The sequence below is a fragment of the Elephantulus edwardii genome, unplaced genomic scaffold, assembly GCF_000299155.1.
Source record: "Elephantulus edwardii isolate Elephantulus edwardi_28Jun2011 unplaced genomic scaffold, EleEdw1.0 scaffold00132, whole genome shotgun sequence".
Lineage (NCBI taxonomy): Eukaryota > Metazoa > Chordata > Mammalia > Macroscelidea > Macroscelididae > Elephantulus > Elephantulus edwardii.
In genome coordinates this window covers 8,699,837-8,714,547 of record NW_006399882.1, presented here as the reverse complement: position 1 = coordinate 8,714,547, position 14,711 = coordinate 8,699,837, and the positions used below count along the sequence as shown (strand labels likewise).

Here is a 14,711-nt window from a genome sequence, read left to right as displayed (position 1 = left end):
GCCTGATCCAGGCTATAGTCTTTGCAATTATGTGCTATGCATTGGAGAATTGGGCAATGAATAGGGATGATAGAAATTGAAGAGTGTTGAATATACCATGGACTGCTAGGAGAACAAATAGGTTTGTCCTGGAGAAGGTGAAGCCAGAATGCTCCTTGGAGTCAAGGATTCTGAAGCTTCATCTGACATACTTTGGGCACGCTGCAAGGAGGGACTGGTCCTTGGAGAGGGACATCATGTTTGGGAGAGTGGAGGGACGGTGCAGGAGAAGAAGACCCTTGATGAGATGTATCAATTCTGTGAGTGGATGGTGGGAATGAGTGTGCTTGAGATGGCGAGGTTGGCACAGGATAGAATGGTGTTTAGGGCTCTTGTACATAGGGTCGCTATGAGTCTCAAGCGACTCGATGGCACATAACAACAACAACAAACATGGCCTAGGTTTAGTGGACACTAACAACAGAGTTGGGGTGAATGTGATGGAGAGGAGGACTCCAGGAAAAGCTCTGTAAAGAGCTAGGACCCCAGAAAGGAGGAGGAGAAACTTTACAGACAAAAGGAAGGGGAGGCCTAGCACAGGCTAGGTACCTCAAGAAATCAGCCTAGGGGAGCTCTGGTGGCCTAGTGGCAAGAAGCTGCACTGCAATCCCAGAGGCTCACAGTTCAAATCCACCAGATGCTCTGCTGAGGAAGGAGGGACAATCTCCTCCTGTACCAGTCAGATCTGATTTGATGGTACACACACACACAAATAATAAAATAAAAAAAATAAATAAAAAAGAATTCAGTGCCTGTTATTGCTTATTAATGGTAAAACTAATGATAAAAGAGATGGAGTTGTTCTTGTTTGCCACTGAGTTGATTCCAACTCAGCAATCCTTACAGGACAGAGTAGAACCGCTCGGCTGAGTTCCCTAGACTGTCATCTTTACAGAACTCTTGAGGCTAGGCCCTCAAGCTTGAAGCCACCCTCACCCCCACTCCTCATCCCTCCTCCCAATCCTCTACTCTCCATCCTCTCCCAGCACACACTGAGTTTTCAGCCAAACAATAGACAGTGGACACCAGTACCAGGGAGGAACTCACTCCTAAGAACAATTAACCATTGGAGATCAAAAGGGCAGCATTTGTCTGAGGACAAGGTTCAGAAGGCAGGAAGAGTTAAGAAACAAGGAGGAAGAGAAATGTGAAACACAGGGAGGAAGTTGGATAAGTCAGGTTGCACTGTGGGGACTGAAGTCAGTGCCAGGAAACAGAATGTGCACAAATTGTCGAGTGAAAAATCAGTCAATTGTCTTGGTAAAACTTCATAAGACTTTGTGCTCTGTCAACCTTCATCTCACTCGCAATTGAAAAGAAACCTTTACAGAAGCAAAGTATTTCCTCTTTCTCCTGGGCAGTGGCTGGTGGTACTGTTCACCTTTTGGCTGGCAGCCAAGCACTTAACCACTGTGCCACCAGGGTTCATTAATGTAATGGCAAACAAATATCCAAAAATCTCACCCCTTGTATATTAATTAAAAACAAAATTACTGTCATTTGGGCAGTTCAGACTAATGGCAACCCTTCCTTACCTTTCCAAGGCTGTAAATCTTCATGGAGGCTGGTGCATTACAATTGCTAAACTCTCAGTTACAGCAATTCTGCTATATCACCAGGGATCCCTAGCTCTAAGATAAATAAGGACATGTACATAGGGTCGCTATGAGCCGCAAACGACTCGACGGCACATAACAACAACAACATGCATATTTGTGTATAAACAGTGTGTTCGTAGCATTGCTACTCACAATAATAGCAAACTGGAACAAACAGAACAAACAGGTCCAGCTCTGGTAGCCAGCTGGTAAGAAGCTGTGCATTCAAAGGCATGCAGTTTGAATCCACCAGCAGCTCCACGGGAGACAAATAGTAAAGCTCCTTCTGTGCAATCTACTGCCCCTAAAAATCCATTATAGGTTCAACTCTGGGTCAGTTCTGACTTGATGGTGCCTTTCAATGGGGCTCTGGTGACACAGACCATAGGGGGTTGTCCTGCTAACCAAAAGAGGTGCTTCTTCGGTAGTTGGAACCCACCAGTGGCTCTGAGGAAGAAAGATGGGCTATCTCCTTCCATGTAATTTACAGCCTCCAGAAAGCCACTGGAGGGTCAACTAGGAGTCAGTTCTGATTCAACAATGAGTGTTGTAGTTGTTATGTACTGTTGAGTTGGAATGGACCCATAGCTGACCCCTAGTGGGTTTTCAGAGGCCGTAAATTGCCTGGGCAGAGACTGTCCATCATTCTCCCACAGAGAGGCTGGTAGATTCAAACTCTGTGTCCTTGGGTTGGCAGCACCACTAATGAACTTGGGTTCATTACCACTAGAGCACCAGAGCTCCCAGCAACAGTGAGAGAGATGGCTTAAGAGAGAACTCATGGCAATTAAAAAAAGAGTAGGAGGCCTTTCTACGAAGATGGCGCCGAAAGCCAAGAAGGAAGCCCCTGCCCCTCCCAAAACTGAAGCCAAAGCAAAGGCATTAAAGGCCAAGAAGACAGTCCTGAAGGGAGTCCACAGCAAAAAAAAAAAAAAGAAGATTCGCACGTCACCCACCTTCCGGCGGCCTAAGACGCTGAGACTCCGAAGGCAGCCCAAATACCCCCAGAAGAGCGCCCCCAGGAGAAACAAGCTTGACTATGTCATCATCAAATTTCCCCTGACCACTGAGTCAGCCATGAAGAAGATAGAAGATAACAACACACTTGTGTTCATTGTGGACGTCAAGGCCAATAAGCACCAAATTAAACAAGCTGTAAAGAAGCTCTATGACATTGATGTGGTTAAGGTCAACACTTTGATTAGGTCTGATGGAGAGAAGGAGGCCTATGTTCGACTTGCTCCTGATTATGATGCTTTGGATGTTGCCAACAAAAAATCTCAACCCTACCAGTCACTGTGCAGGGGAGGGAAGAAGCAATGTGCTTTCATACAGATTTTCAGCCTCAAAACCCTGTGAGCACAACTTTGTCCTACAGGGTCGTTTTGATTCAGAATTGACTGGCCACTGTTAAGGATGTTGAAAGCTAGGAGCTCTGGGTAAAAGCAATTGTTAATCAAAAGACTGACTGTTCAAATCCACCCTATGGCTCTCTAGGAGAAAGATCTGGCAAAGAGTTCCCATAGATTGTGGTTAGGCACTGTCTGGTCAATTCAGACTCACAGTCTGAAACGTCGCCCAGTCCTGCATATTCTGCACAATTCTGGCTTTGTTTGGGCTCACTACTGAAGACATAATGTCAGTTTCATGTCAACTACTCGTAAAGAGGGCAATCAAGAAAACTATGGGATACTTCTCTTCTGCCAAATGAGTCAGTTTCAATCTAAATTAATTTGATGGCAACCCACACTCTTGGCATTAGCAGTCAAGAAATAAAAAAAATGAATTGGTCTGGGGAAGGCTGTTGTCAGGAACCTTTCAAAAGTTTTGAAGAGTAATGATGTCAGTCTACAGACTAAAGTACACTGGATTCAGGCCATGGTCTTTGCAATTACTTGCTATACATCAGAGAGCTGGATGATGACAAAAGAAGAATTGATGTCTTAGAAGTGTGATACTGGAGAAGATATCATGGACCACCAAGAGAACAAACAGATATAACCTAGAGAGGATGAAACCAAACTGCTCTTTGGGGGCAAGGATTTTGAAGCTGTCTCACATACTTTGGGCATGTGGCCAGAAGAGACTAGTCCCTGGAGAAGGACATCATGCTTGGAAGGGTGGAGGGACAGAGTAGGAGAGGAAGACCCCAGATGATATGGATTGACACAGTAACTGGGGTATTGGAGATAGATGTGTTGGAGACAGTGAGACGGAGTTAGGAAAGAGCAGCACTCAGAACTATTGCACGCAGGGTCACTATAACAAAAACAACAACCACCAGTTCTTGTACTACCATGAGGATGGTGTGACCGCATATATGATTTTCTTTAAGGATGGTTTGTGGTTATTATGTGCTATCAAGTTGCCTACAACCCATAGTGACCCTATGTACAGTAGCTCTGACGCCTGCCCTGTCCTGAGCCAGGCTTATTGAATCTGACACAACAACCCCTATTGCCCCAGTTTTACCATCTCATCTATGGTCTTTCTCTCCTGCACTGTACCTCCACACTTTCTTTTTTTTTCTATTTTTTTTTTTTTGTGTGTGTGTGTACCATCAAATCAGATCTGACTGGTACAGGAGGAGATTGCCCCTTCTTCTCCAGCAGAGCATCTGGTGGATTCAAACCACTTACCTCTGGGATTGCAGTGCAGCTTCTTGCCACTAGGCCACCAAAGCTCCTCCCTCCACCCTTTCAAGCATGATACCCTTCTCCAAGGACTGGTCCCTCCTGGCCATGTGTCCAAAGTATGCTAAACAGAGCTTCAATGTACTAGCTTCCAAGAAGAAACTTGGTTTCACCCTCTGCAAGACAGACCTATTTGTTTTCTTGGCGGTCCATAGTATGTTCAAGACTCTTCTCCAGAACCACAATTCAAAGGCGTTGATTCTTCTGCCAGCCTTAGTTATTGTCCAACTAGCTCTCTGATGAATAGCAACTAATTGCAAAGACCATGGCCTGGATTAGGCACACCTTAGTCTCTAGACTGATATTGTTGCTTCTCAGTACTCTAGAGAGGTCCCTGACAGCAGATTTTCCCAAAGTAATTTTTCCTTTGATTTCTTCACTACTGGTGCCAAGAGTGTTGATTGTGGAGCCAAGCAAGCTGTAATTGTTAACAACATCTCTTCCCCATCTATCATGGCGCTCCCAACAGCCCAGTGGTGAAAATCTTCGACTTCTTGATTTTGAGCTTCAATCCATATTGAAAACTACAGTCCTTGACCTTCTGCAGCAAGTCCTCAGTTTCAGCAAGATTGTGTCATTTGCATAATGTAGGTTGCTTATGAGTCTTTCTCCAATCCTGATGCCACATTCCTCCTCATAAGGCCCAGTTTCTTGAATGATCTATTCTGCATAGGATGGTTTAGAAATGTTAACAAATTTGGCACTTATTTGGATCGATGGATCCTGTCATCTTAAATGGCTGCTGCTGATCATCAACACACAGGATTTATACAAATGGGACTAATATAATCTTAAGCTCTTAATTTTGACCTTGATTTATTTGGAGCAGAAGCTTTTAAAAAAAATTTTTTAAATGTTATAGATCACAAAAAAATGTATTTAAACTTAAAAGAAAATAAAAATCTTCACCACTGGACCACGAGGGAACATCATGATACAGATGGAGAAAAGATTGAAGTTGCCAGTATTTTCTTTTACTTGGATCCACAATCAACACCCATGGGAGGAGCAGTTAAGAAATAAAAAGATGTGTTGTATTGGGAAAATATGTTGTCAAACTTCTCATGCACATGTACAGAGTACGAGAACTCACACGAAGGACCACGTCCGCAAAACGTCTAGAGCAAAAGACAAACGTGACTCGGGATGCAGAACACAGTCCAGCCCCGCCCCACTTCTGAAGAACGCCCTGCACGCGAAACTGCGATAGAGTCTGGCCAATCAGCAGCCGTCCCGGCGTACGTCACTCCAGTTGGGCTTCCGTCACCTAGGCTGACCACACACTGCCAATGCGAAGCTGCCTCATGCTGTGAGCCGGCTCTCGGGCTCTTCCGCATGTTTCTGCAGCGATCGCGTCACTCTTAACGCTGGTTGGCAGCTTTACAACCAATGAATGAAACGCCTTGCACCCAGTAGCCAATAACCACCAGTCTTCCCGCCCCAGCCCACGACTGTTGGCTCTGAGATCCCGCAGCCCGAGGAAGGCTAATCGGAATTGGCGCGCTCGCTGCCCAATGTGTGGCCCGTGCGAGGTGCGGGGCCAATGAGATCGCCCGGGGCGACAAGGGCAGCGAGGCGGGCGGCTGCGAGGAGCGGCAGGTTTCAGCGGCAGCTGGTGTCCCGGAATAGCTATGGCGGATGCCGGCGTTGATGACGGGTGCTGCGTGCGGCTGAACGCCGAACGAGCCCAGGCACTGCTAGCCGATGTGGACACGCTGCTCTTCGACTGCGACGGCGTTCTGTGGCGCGGTGAGGCGGCGGTGCCCGGCGCTCCTGAGGCCCTTATGGCGCTGCGGGCCCGCGGCAAGCGCCTGGGCTTCATCACCAACAACAGCAGCAAGACTCGTGCCGCCTATGCCGACAAGCTGCGGCGCCTGGGCTTCGGCGGCCCGGAAGGGCCCGGCGCGGGGCATGAGGTCTTCGGCACGGCCTACTGCACTGCGCTCTACCTGCGCCAGCGCCTGGCTGGTGCGCCCGCGCCCAAGGCCTATGTGCTGGGCAGCCCAGCACTGGCGGCCGAACTGGAGGCCGTGGGCATCGCCAGCGTAGGCGTGGGGCCCGAGTCACTGCACGGCGACAGCCCGGGCGATTGGCTGGCCGTGCCGCTGGAGCCGGACGTGCGCGCCGTGGTAGTGGGCTTCGACCCGCACTTCAGCTACATGAAGCTGATCCGGGCCCTGCGTTATCTGCAGCAGCCCGGCTGCCTGCTCGTGGGCACCAACATGGACAACCGGCTACCTCTAGAGAACGGCCGCTTCATCGCGGGTCCGTGCGCCCTGGGGGCGGCGGCGGGCGTGGAGGGCGGCCCCGAGACCCCTTCCCCCGCAGCTGACCCCGGGCGCTCCCTTTCCACCCCCTCTTGGCCCCATAGGTACCGGCTGCCTGGTCCGCGCCGTGGAGATGGCTGCCCAGCGCCAAGCGGACATCATTGGGAAGCCCAGCCGCTTTATCTTCGACTGCGTATCCCAGGAATATGGCATCAACCCCGAGCGCACCGTCATGGTGGGGGACCGACTTGACACAGATATCCTCTTGGGCGTCACCTGCGGCCTGAAGACCATCCTGACCCTCACTGGGGTCTCCACACTGGAGGACGTCAAAGCTAACCAGGACAGTGACTGCGTGTCTAATAAGAAGATGGTCCCTGACTTCTATGTTGACAGTATAGCCGACCTGCTGCCTGCCCTCCAAAGTTAAAAGGTTTCATCTCCAGAATAATAATAATAATAAAAAAGAATATCAGCTCCCCAAATTCCTAGATGGGGTCTAGGCATGCACTCCCAAGAGGGCTTCCAAGAATGTAGTTGGAGTTCATTGTCAGCCTCGTAAGTGGTCATTGTGGGGGAGTGACTGTTTACAGATCCTCCTAAAAGGCATTTATTTATTTTTTTTTTAGGCTTGGAGGGACTTTGTGGGGTTCAGCACCCATCCTGGCCTGATGAGGGAGCCAACCTCTTGGCTGGGCTTTAGGGAAAAATAGGGCTGATGATTGTGAGGTTTTGAACAGTTTGTACAAACCAAACCTGCACTTTCTTATTCTGATGTCTTCCTTGAAGAGGTGGTAGAGGAGCTGTGAAAACAACTGTCAGAATTCCATTTCACATCCCTAGGGCTGCATCTCCCCTTCACATAGCATTTTCAGTTCTATAAATACAGACCCTCTCTGCCCCTACCCCTACTCTTGGCTGACCCTTGGCAATCTTCAAGTCAAGGCCCAACAGCTGGAATGCACCGTCGGGTGAGGCTGCCACTAGCAGAACAGCCCTAACACCCAAATTTGGTTTTTAAAAACCTCTCTTTCCCAGTGCTGTTACTCTATGGAACAAAATTACGAGCACGTTGATTATCACTGTGTGCTTATCTCTTTGGGACTGTCCTGCTGGATAAGTCAGGGTGACCACAGCTAATGGTGCAGCTAAAGGCGTGTGCTGGCCTAGAAACGTGTGCCATCCAGGGCGCCCTCAGGATGGGGGAGGGAGTGCCCAGAACAGGAAGTTCTTTCTGAAAGCATCTAGTCTCCTGTCCTCATTTGCCCTCAGCTGGCATAGGGTTAGGTGTCTGGGACCTATCAGGCCATCTCTCTTGACCCTAGTTTCTGGTTGTGGTCCCTGGCAGGGAGCCCTGGCTTTTCCTGTCCCCAGAGTCTCCTGAGCTTTGGAGGGAAGGGCTGACTAGCAGATTCGTGGGTGGCTCTTTGAGCTCACTGTCCATTAGCTACCCTGCACCCAGCTTTTCCACCCTAGTCCTGGAGGTCCCTCCCAGCGGTCCTCCCTCATAAATTCTCAGAGCAATAAAGGGTATCAAGTCCTCAGACCTGGAGTGTGTGCTGTCATTGGCTACTCTCCCCCCAGTGGACTGGGCAGGACACCTTGCCTATGTGGGTTGGTGGTGCTTGCTGTAGACACTGGCTGGCCTGCTGAGGGCTTCACTGCCTAACAGGGCCAGGAGCACCAGGTGAACCTGAGCAGGTATTAAATTCTCACACCTGTTGCTTGACTCTGAGTGTTCTTTTCTCACATGTCACTTTGTGCCTGGATGGCAGTCACATAGCAGGGCACAGCTGCTCCCACTGGGGGTGGAGGGAGTTCCAGGGCTGAGATTGGGCACTCTAGCTTCACCTCTTCTACGTGCACACCAGACAGGGAGCTGGGAAGAATAGGCAAATAGAGTTGGCCCTGACATGCTTGGTGCTTGGCAGACACAAGTTGGGACCAGGGGTTGCCAGAGAGCCAGGCTGGGCAGGTAGGACACTGAGGCTGACCTTAGCACTGACTACCTAGGATCTGTCTCATGACACATTTGACACCTGATTTTCCTGATAAATGTGGGGGCTAGGAAGCAGCTGGGGGAATGTAGAGGCAGGAAAGAGGTATTGTCTCACAGTAAGACTCTCCTTTATCCACTGTTAGGAAATAAATCTCTAGTCACATGAGCTGTCCTACAGCTTCTCCAAGGCTGTCATCTGTCACCCATGAGACAGCTGTTAGGTTTGAACCACCACCATTTTCATTACTAGCTAATTGCTTAACCCATATGTCACCAGGGATCTGACTTGGGCCCCCACCAACCAAAACCCCAGCTGTCTTGTTGCTTCCAGCTCGCAGTGACCCTGTAGGACAAAATAGCACTGCCCCTTAAAATTTCCAGTATCATAGTGTTAGGTGTTGCAAAGTTCAACAGTTCAAACCCACAAGTCACTCCAAAGGAAGATGGGCCGTCTATTCCCATAAAGATTGAGTTGGGAACCTCCACAGAGGATCAGAGTTGGTTTTAGCTTCATCTTTACGGAAGCCAACTGCTTTGTCTTTATCCTAGTAAAGCTGTTGGATTTGGAGTACCAGAGCTGTCAAGAGACAGGTGCTTTAGCCACAGCACCACCAGAGCACCTGTCTTGACTTCCCACGAGGATGCCCTTCGCTGACTACCCTCCAGGCCCCCAGGAGTGCCGGCTGCATGTGCCAGGTGTCTGGGTGCCAGGTTCCGTGACAAGCCAGAGGAGGGGCCACCTGGCCCAGCACTGAGTATCAGATGGCTGCATGGGGAGGAGCAGTGGGGTCAGCTCATCACAGGTGCTCTGGGGTGTCCCTGGCTGACTCCCCAGGGAAACTCAAAACAATCTGCAGTCAACAGGGGCTGCAGCATGGAGCAGGGGGAGCACCAAGAGGAGCACCCCAGGCCTACTGGGGTGAGTGCCTTCTACCAGTGCCTATTTCCATCCTACCTCCCCTAGCCAGCCCACTCTTGCCCTAGCTGCAGTGTGACCCCATATGTCCCCAGGTGAAGAGCAAGCCCTGCTCTGGGTGCTGGAGAGCCCCAGGTTTCCTGCTGTTGCTGGCAGTGCTCACCGCAGGGGCTGCTACTGGAGGGCTTCTCAGCTTTGCTCACGGATCCCACAAGGTAAGTCACTGTCCCACTGACCTGGCTCGAGAGGGATAGGAGAAGAGGACTTCAGAGGGGCAGGCGGGTGTTCAGGGAATGATGGTAGTGCTGATAGACTCAGCTCAGACCCCTTCTCAGTCACGGCTACAGCTGCTCCGGCTGACCCTCCCAGGCCCCAAGGCCAACCAGACCACACTGGTGGACGTGGCAAGGAACACAGCCATTGTCACTGTGACGCCCCTGCAGAGCAACAGCAGCTGGGTGGTGCTGTTTGATGGGCAGAAGGTGAGCTGGCAGGGCTGGTCTAGCATTGGGGCCCATGGGTATGTGTCGGACACTGATTAGCCTGCCTCCCTAGGGCTTTGTCTGCTACCGGCCCGCAGGGCACTCGGCCTGCTTCCTGCACCCCATGGAGCCCCAGGACCAGGAGGCACTGCAGCTGCTGGTGAACACCTCTCAGGTGAGTGGCCGCCGTGAAGGAAGACAAAGGGTCCTGTGTGCAGTTGGCCGAAGGCCGCCAGGGCTCCGGTTTCAGGGGAACAGAGGGAGCTATCTTCCCCTGGCTAGGGCTGCTGACAGGGAAGTCGAGGGGCTGGGATGGGTGGGGGAGCCTGGGTGCTGGAGGCGCCTCATCCTTGGCCTACCCAGCCTTCTGTGCAGGTTCCAGGGTCTCGAGATCACAGCCAGAACACTGGCCACACTCAGGAGCTGCTGGCTGTGCTGGGGAGACAGGAGGTGGACCCTGGCCAGCTGGGGACCTTGGTGCAACAACTCTGTGCACAGACACCCATATATTGGGCCCATCGTGCAGAGGGTAAGTGGGGACAGGCCCCAAAGTAGAGGGTCTGCAGTGGAGGAGCAGGAGTACTCTGGGGACTGATAGAGGGCCTCTTTCCAGGACCCCCGCGACAGCGGCTGATCTACCTCTGCATTGACATCTGCTTCCCCAGCAACATCTGTGTGTCAGTATGCTTTTATTACCTCCCAGACTGAGCCCACCCCTGCCCTGGCACTGTGGCTGCTGGGACTAATAAAGCCTTCCACCTAGCCCTAAAGGTGTCCTCTGTAGCATCAGGACTGGAAGTGGGAAGTGAGCACTGGCCTAGGAGTGGGCACCAATCTCCACTTTTGCTAGGTGGCTCCCAGAGAATTCCTGAGGGGTCTGCAGGCTAGTCCAGAGGCCTGCACAGACTGGCCCAGGTCTCCTGCTATGTCTCATCCAGGTAAGATGCTGCAGAGAGGCTGGACACGTCACTCAAAGAGGTCATTGCCCCAGCCAGTAGGACCTAGCCTTGGGCCTCCAATGGCCCAGTCACCCAGCAGTCAGAGAGGGCACAGGCTAGCCCAGCACGCTGTCATTGAAGGCCAGGCAGACAACAGCTTTCTGGTGACCTCCATACTCTCGCTTGATCTCCCCAGTCTCCACGCACCAGAGTCGGGCCAGGTTGTCAGAGGATGCTGCAGGGAAGGAAGGGACAGCAGGTTAGAGCTGGAGGGTAGGGTGGGGCAGGCCACTGGGGCGGAGTGAGCAGGCTCACCAGTGACGATGTATTGGGAGTCCCCAGAGAAGGCGCAGCCCCACATCCATCCACGGGAGGACTCCCCGGGGTTCCCGCTCTTGATGCTCAGCTCTGTCATCAGGGAGAAGTTGGACGTCCTCCAGATCTTACAGGTCTGATCAGCCGAACATGTGGCCAGAAGCCTGGAGTGGGAGCGCAGGGAAGTCACAAAAGAAGCCCCCTCTAGGCAGTGGGTCCCTCTCCGGATAGCAGGCTCCTCTCCAGGCGGCGGGCCCTCTCCAGGTGGAGGGCCCAAGCATGGTCCCTGGCCTATACTCACGTCGAGTCAGGACTGAAGCGGCACTGCAGGGCATAGCGGGTGTGTGCTGGGATCTTGGTCTTGGGGATGAGCTGTGTCACCTCGTCACCGATGCCACCAGTGAGGTTCCAGACATAGCAGTTTCCCTGTCGGGTGAGAAGAGAGTCACAGGGATCCAGGGCCAGGTGAAGTCATCCTGCCTGCCCAGGGCACAAAGGACACCTACATCTAAGCAGGACCGTGGGGAAGCTATCCACTGTGAATGGCAACAGGAGAGGGCCCAAGGAAGGGGGCACTGTAACCAGAGCACCAAAGGGGAAGCCTGGGGACCCTGGGGTACAGGAACAGGGCAGCAGAGGGAGTGGGGTTGAACCAAGGTGACCGCAGCCATCTCAAGGCTTGGCAGGGGGATACAGGCAGGCACCTGGCACCATGAGAGAAGAGAGCTGAGGCATAAGGGAGCCATGGGATGAACCACAGTGATGGGAAAGGCGTCCCATGCCCTCCACCCAGGACTCACAGTGCTGTTGACAGCTGCCATGTAGCTGGCATCGGGGTCGATGTGAGTGGACATGATGGAGACCTCTGGCTCGGGGATCAGCTGCTCATTGTGGTCTGTTTTCAAGTCCCAGATGTGGATGGCCCCACTCTGGTCCCCCACAATGAGCTCCGCCTGGGGAGTAGCAGGGTGAAGTAGGCTGGGATCCCCACCCTCCCAAGCCCCAGCATACCTCGCCCCCTCACCTGGTTGGGGTGTACAGGAAAGTGAGGTATGCCAGGACCCCTTACTTTGTTATGGCATAAGAGAGTGAGGCAGGACCCTGGTTAGGGTATAGTGGAATGAGGCAGGACTCCTCACCTGGTTAGGGTACAGGGGAGTGAGGTGGGACCCCTCACCTGGTTAGGGTACAGGGGAGTGAGGCAGAACCCCTCATTTGGTTAGGGTGCAGGGGAGTGAGGTAGGACCTCTCACCTGGTTGAGGTGCAGGGGAATGAGGCAGGACCCCTCACCTGGTTAGGTAAGGGTATACAGAGGAATGAGGTGGGACCCCTCCTCTGGGTGGGATGCAGGGGAATGAGGTCAGACCTCTCAACTGGTTAGGGTTCAGAACAGTGAGGTGGGCCCCCTCGCATGGTTAGGGTATAAAGGGGAGTGAAGCAGGACCCCTCACCTGGTTGGGGTGCAGGGGAGGCAGGACCCTTCACCTGGTTGGGGTTCAGGAAGTGAGGGAGAAGATTCCTCACCTTATTGGGTTACAGGGGAATGAGGCAGGACCCCTCACCTGGTTGGGGTGCAGGCACACACAGTTGATGGGTGCATTCACCTGGAAGATGCGCTGGCACTGCAGGTTCCGGGACCTGGAGAGTGCAGGGAGGTTGGCACTGTTGGCATGGTACCAGGTGCCTTCTCCCTGGCTGGCTTATTTCATGCCTCTGCTGATGGGAAAGGAGCCCTGGTGGTACAGGGCTTAAGCATTCTGCCGCCTGCCCAGGGCTTTAAAGTCCTCCAGGGAGGATCAGACTAGCTCTTTGATGCAGTTTACTCTAGAGCATCCTGGGGGTGAGGCAGGGGTCGAGCCTCCCCCTGTTCCCTCCTGCTCTTCTCAGTTTCCTCAATAAATGCATCTGAGTCTGCATGCCAGCCAGCCAAAGCCCCCACTGAATGCCCCCCACCTGAGGTCCCAGATCCTGGCGGTGCAGTCTTCCCCACCCGTGTACATCCAGCGGCCGTCCTCGTGGAAGCCCACGGATGCAATGTTTTTGTTGACGCCATCATAGCTGATGATGGGGTTGGGGTTATTGGAGTTCAAGTCATACATGCGGATATGCTGGTAACCTGCAGGCACAAAGTGAACTTGAGCTGGGCCATGCCCAGGGCCACCCTGCTGAGGTCAGGTGTCAGGGGTCAGCATACCTGCAGCTGCAATCATGCTTCGGTCTGGTGTTATCTCCAAGGCGTTCACCTGCTGGCCATGTCAAGGAGCATGGGGGGAGCAAAGGGAGGCCGAGTCCTGGTGACCACCCTCCTCAGGGCTAACTATTCCTACCCCCTCAGCCCTCGGCCTCCTGCCTCAGCAGGTGCCCTATCTCTGGAGTGGAGGATACAGAGTCTTGATGCTGTACTGTGCGGGTGCAGATGCCACTGTGGGCCTGCCAGAAACGCACGGTGTGGTCATAGCCGGCGGTGGCCAGGATCACTGGGTCACTCCCCACTGTGCCTGGGGAGGTGTTCATGGTGCTGCTGCTGGGCAGACAGAGGCTCTGCACAGGCTGGACAGAAAGGTCAGAGGATCAGAGCATCTATGGGAGAGAGAAGTGTGAATGATTCAGAGGTTACCCTGTGTTAAGACTAAGTAGTGGCACAGTGGTTAAGTGCTCAACTGCTAACCCAAAAATCAGTGGCTCGAATTCTTCAGGCTATACCCACAATCAGCATCCAAAAAACATTACCAAAAAACCCAAACCCACTACCATCAAGAGGAAATTCCAACGCAGCAACCCTTGATCAGATTTTTAAGGCTGGAAAATACATTAAATAAGACTGCCCAACTTTCCTGCGGTGGATTCAAAACCACCACAGCCTAGCAGCCCCACAGGTAAGCACTAGCGCTCTATTAGGGTAACAGCCTTGAAAACTCTTTTGGGGCACTTTAAGGTCCTGTCCTGTTAATTGGAATCGACTCAACCAGCAATGGAATTAAAGGACACTGCAGGCTTACAGTGTTGCCAGTTGTTGTTACTGCCACTGCCATCCAATCAGTTCCAAATCGGTTACCCAAACCCACTACCATGAAGCTGTCAGACTGCTTCGGGGTGGGGGGGCGTGGGTGGATTCACACTGCTGACCTTTCTTATTTCAGTTTTTTGTGCTGTTACGCACCGTCAAGCCGGAGCTCATAACTAACACTCGAGCTGTTTAAAGAGGCAGTAAATCATACGAGAGGAGATTGTCCAAATTTCTCTCTCGGAGCAGCTGGTGGATTCGAACTGCTTGCTTTTGGGTTGGCAGCACAGCTCTTTAGCCCCGAAGCCACCACAGAGCGATTTCTATTTTATAGATGGGGGGAAATGAGATCAAGAGGTTCTAGCGCAGCGCCCACGTTCCAGATCGCGCGCTCCGCTTCCTGCCCTTCGCGCCCCAGAGGGCACCACCCACGCGCGGCCGGCAGGTGGTAGTCACGCT

At 52.4% G+C, this 14,711-nt stretch overlaps 3 protein-coding genes across 4 annotated transcripts in view; 2 read left to right on the top strand and 1 right to left on the bottom strand.

Moving 5' to 3' along the window:
* The window catches only part of PGP (phosphoglycolate phosphatase), a 17,774-nt gene extending 10,747 nt beyond the window's left edge, over positions 1 to 7,027 (top strand). Inside the window, exons 2-4 of the mRNA XM_006893882.1 lie at positions 5,863 to 5,915; positions 5,960 to 6,595; positions 6,702 to 7,027. Coding sequence (XP_006893944.1) covers positions 5,863 to 5,915; positions 5,960 to 6,595; positions 6,702 to 7,027 — 1,015 coding nt within the window. The remainder of the gene's footprint in view (positions 1 to 5,862; positions 5,916 to 5,959; positions 6,596 to 6,701) is intronic.
* A 2,443-nt stretch (positions 7,028 to 9,470) lies between these two features.
* Positions 9,471 to 10,702, top strand: BRICD5 (BRICHOS domain containing 5). The gene is made up of 6 exons (XM_006893881.1): positions 9,471 to 9,515; positions 9,608 to 9,727; positions 9,803 to 9,994; positions 10,068 to 10,169; positions 10,370 to 10,523; positions 10,608 to 10,702. The coding sequence occupies exons 1-6, from the start codon at positions 9,471 to 9,473 to the stop codon at positions 10,700 to 10,702; spliced, it is 708 nt and encodes a 235-aa protein (XP_006893943.1).
* A 298-nt stretch (positions 10,703 to 11,000) lies between these two features.
* On the bottom strand, positions 11,001 to 13,764 carry MLST8 (MTOR associated protein, LST8 homolog (S. cerevisiae)). 2 transcript variants are annotated; one of them, XM_006893851.1, is made up of 8 exons: positions 13,634 to 13,764; positions 13,443 to 13,494; positions 13,202 to 13,364; positions 12,811 to 12,886; positions 12,048 to 12,200; positions 11,549 to 11,673; positions 11,248 to 11,411; positions 11,001 to 11,167 (listed from the first exon to the last, which is right to left on the bottom strand). In XM_006893851.1, the coding sequence occupies exons 1-8, from the start codon at positions 13,760 to 13,762 to the stop codon at positions 11,049 to 11,051; spliced, it is 981 nt and encodes a 326-aa protein (XP_006893913.1). In that variant the 5' UTR covers positions 13,763 to 13,764; the 3' UTR covers positions 11,001 to 11,048. The 2 variants fall into 2 exon arrangements, with proteins under 2 accessions (XP_006893913.1, XP_006893914.1); XM_006893852.1 differs by having other exon boundaries at positions 13,443 to 13,491; positions 13,634 to 13,762.
* Positions 13,765 to 14,711: the final 947 nt, after the last annotated feature.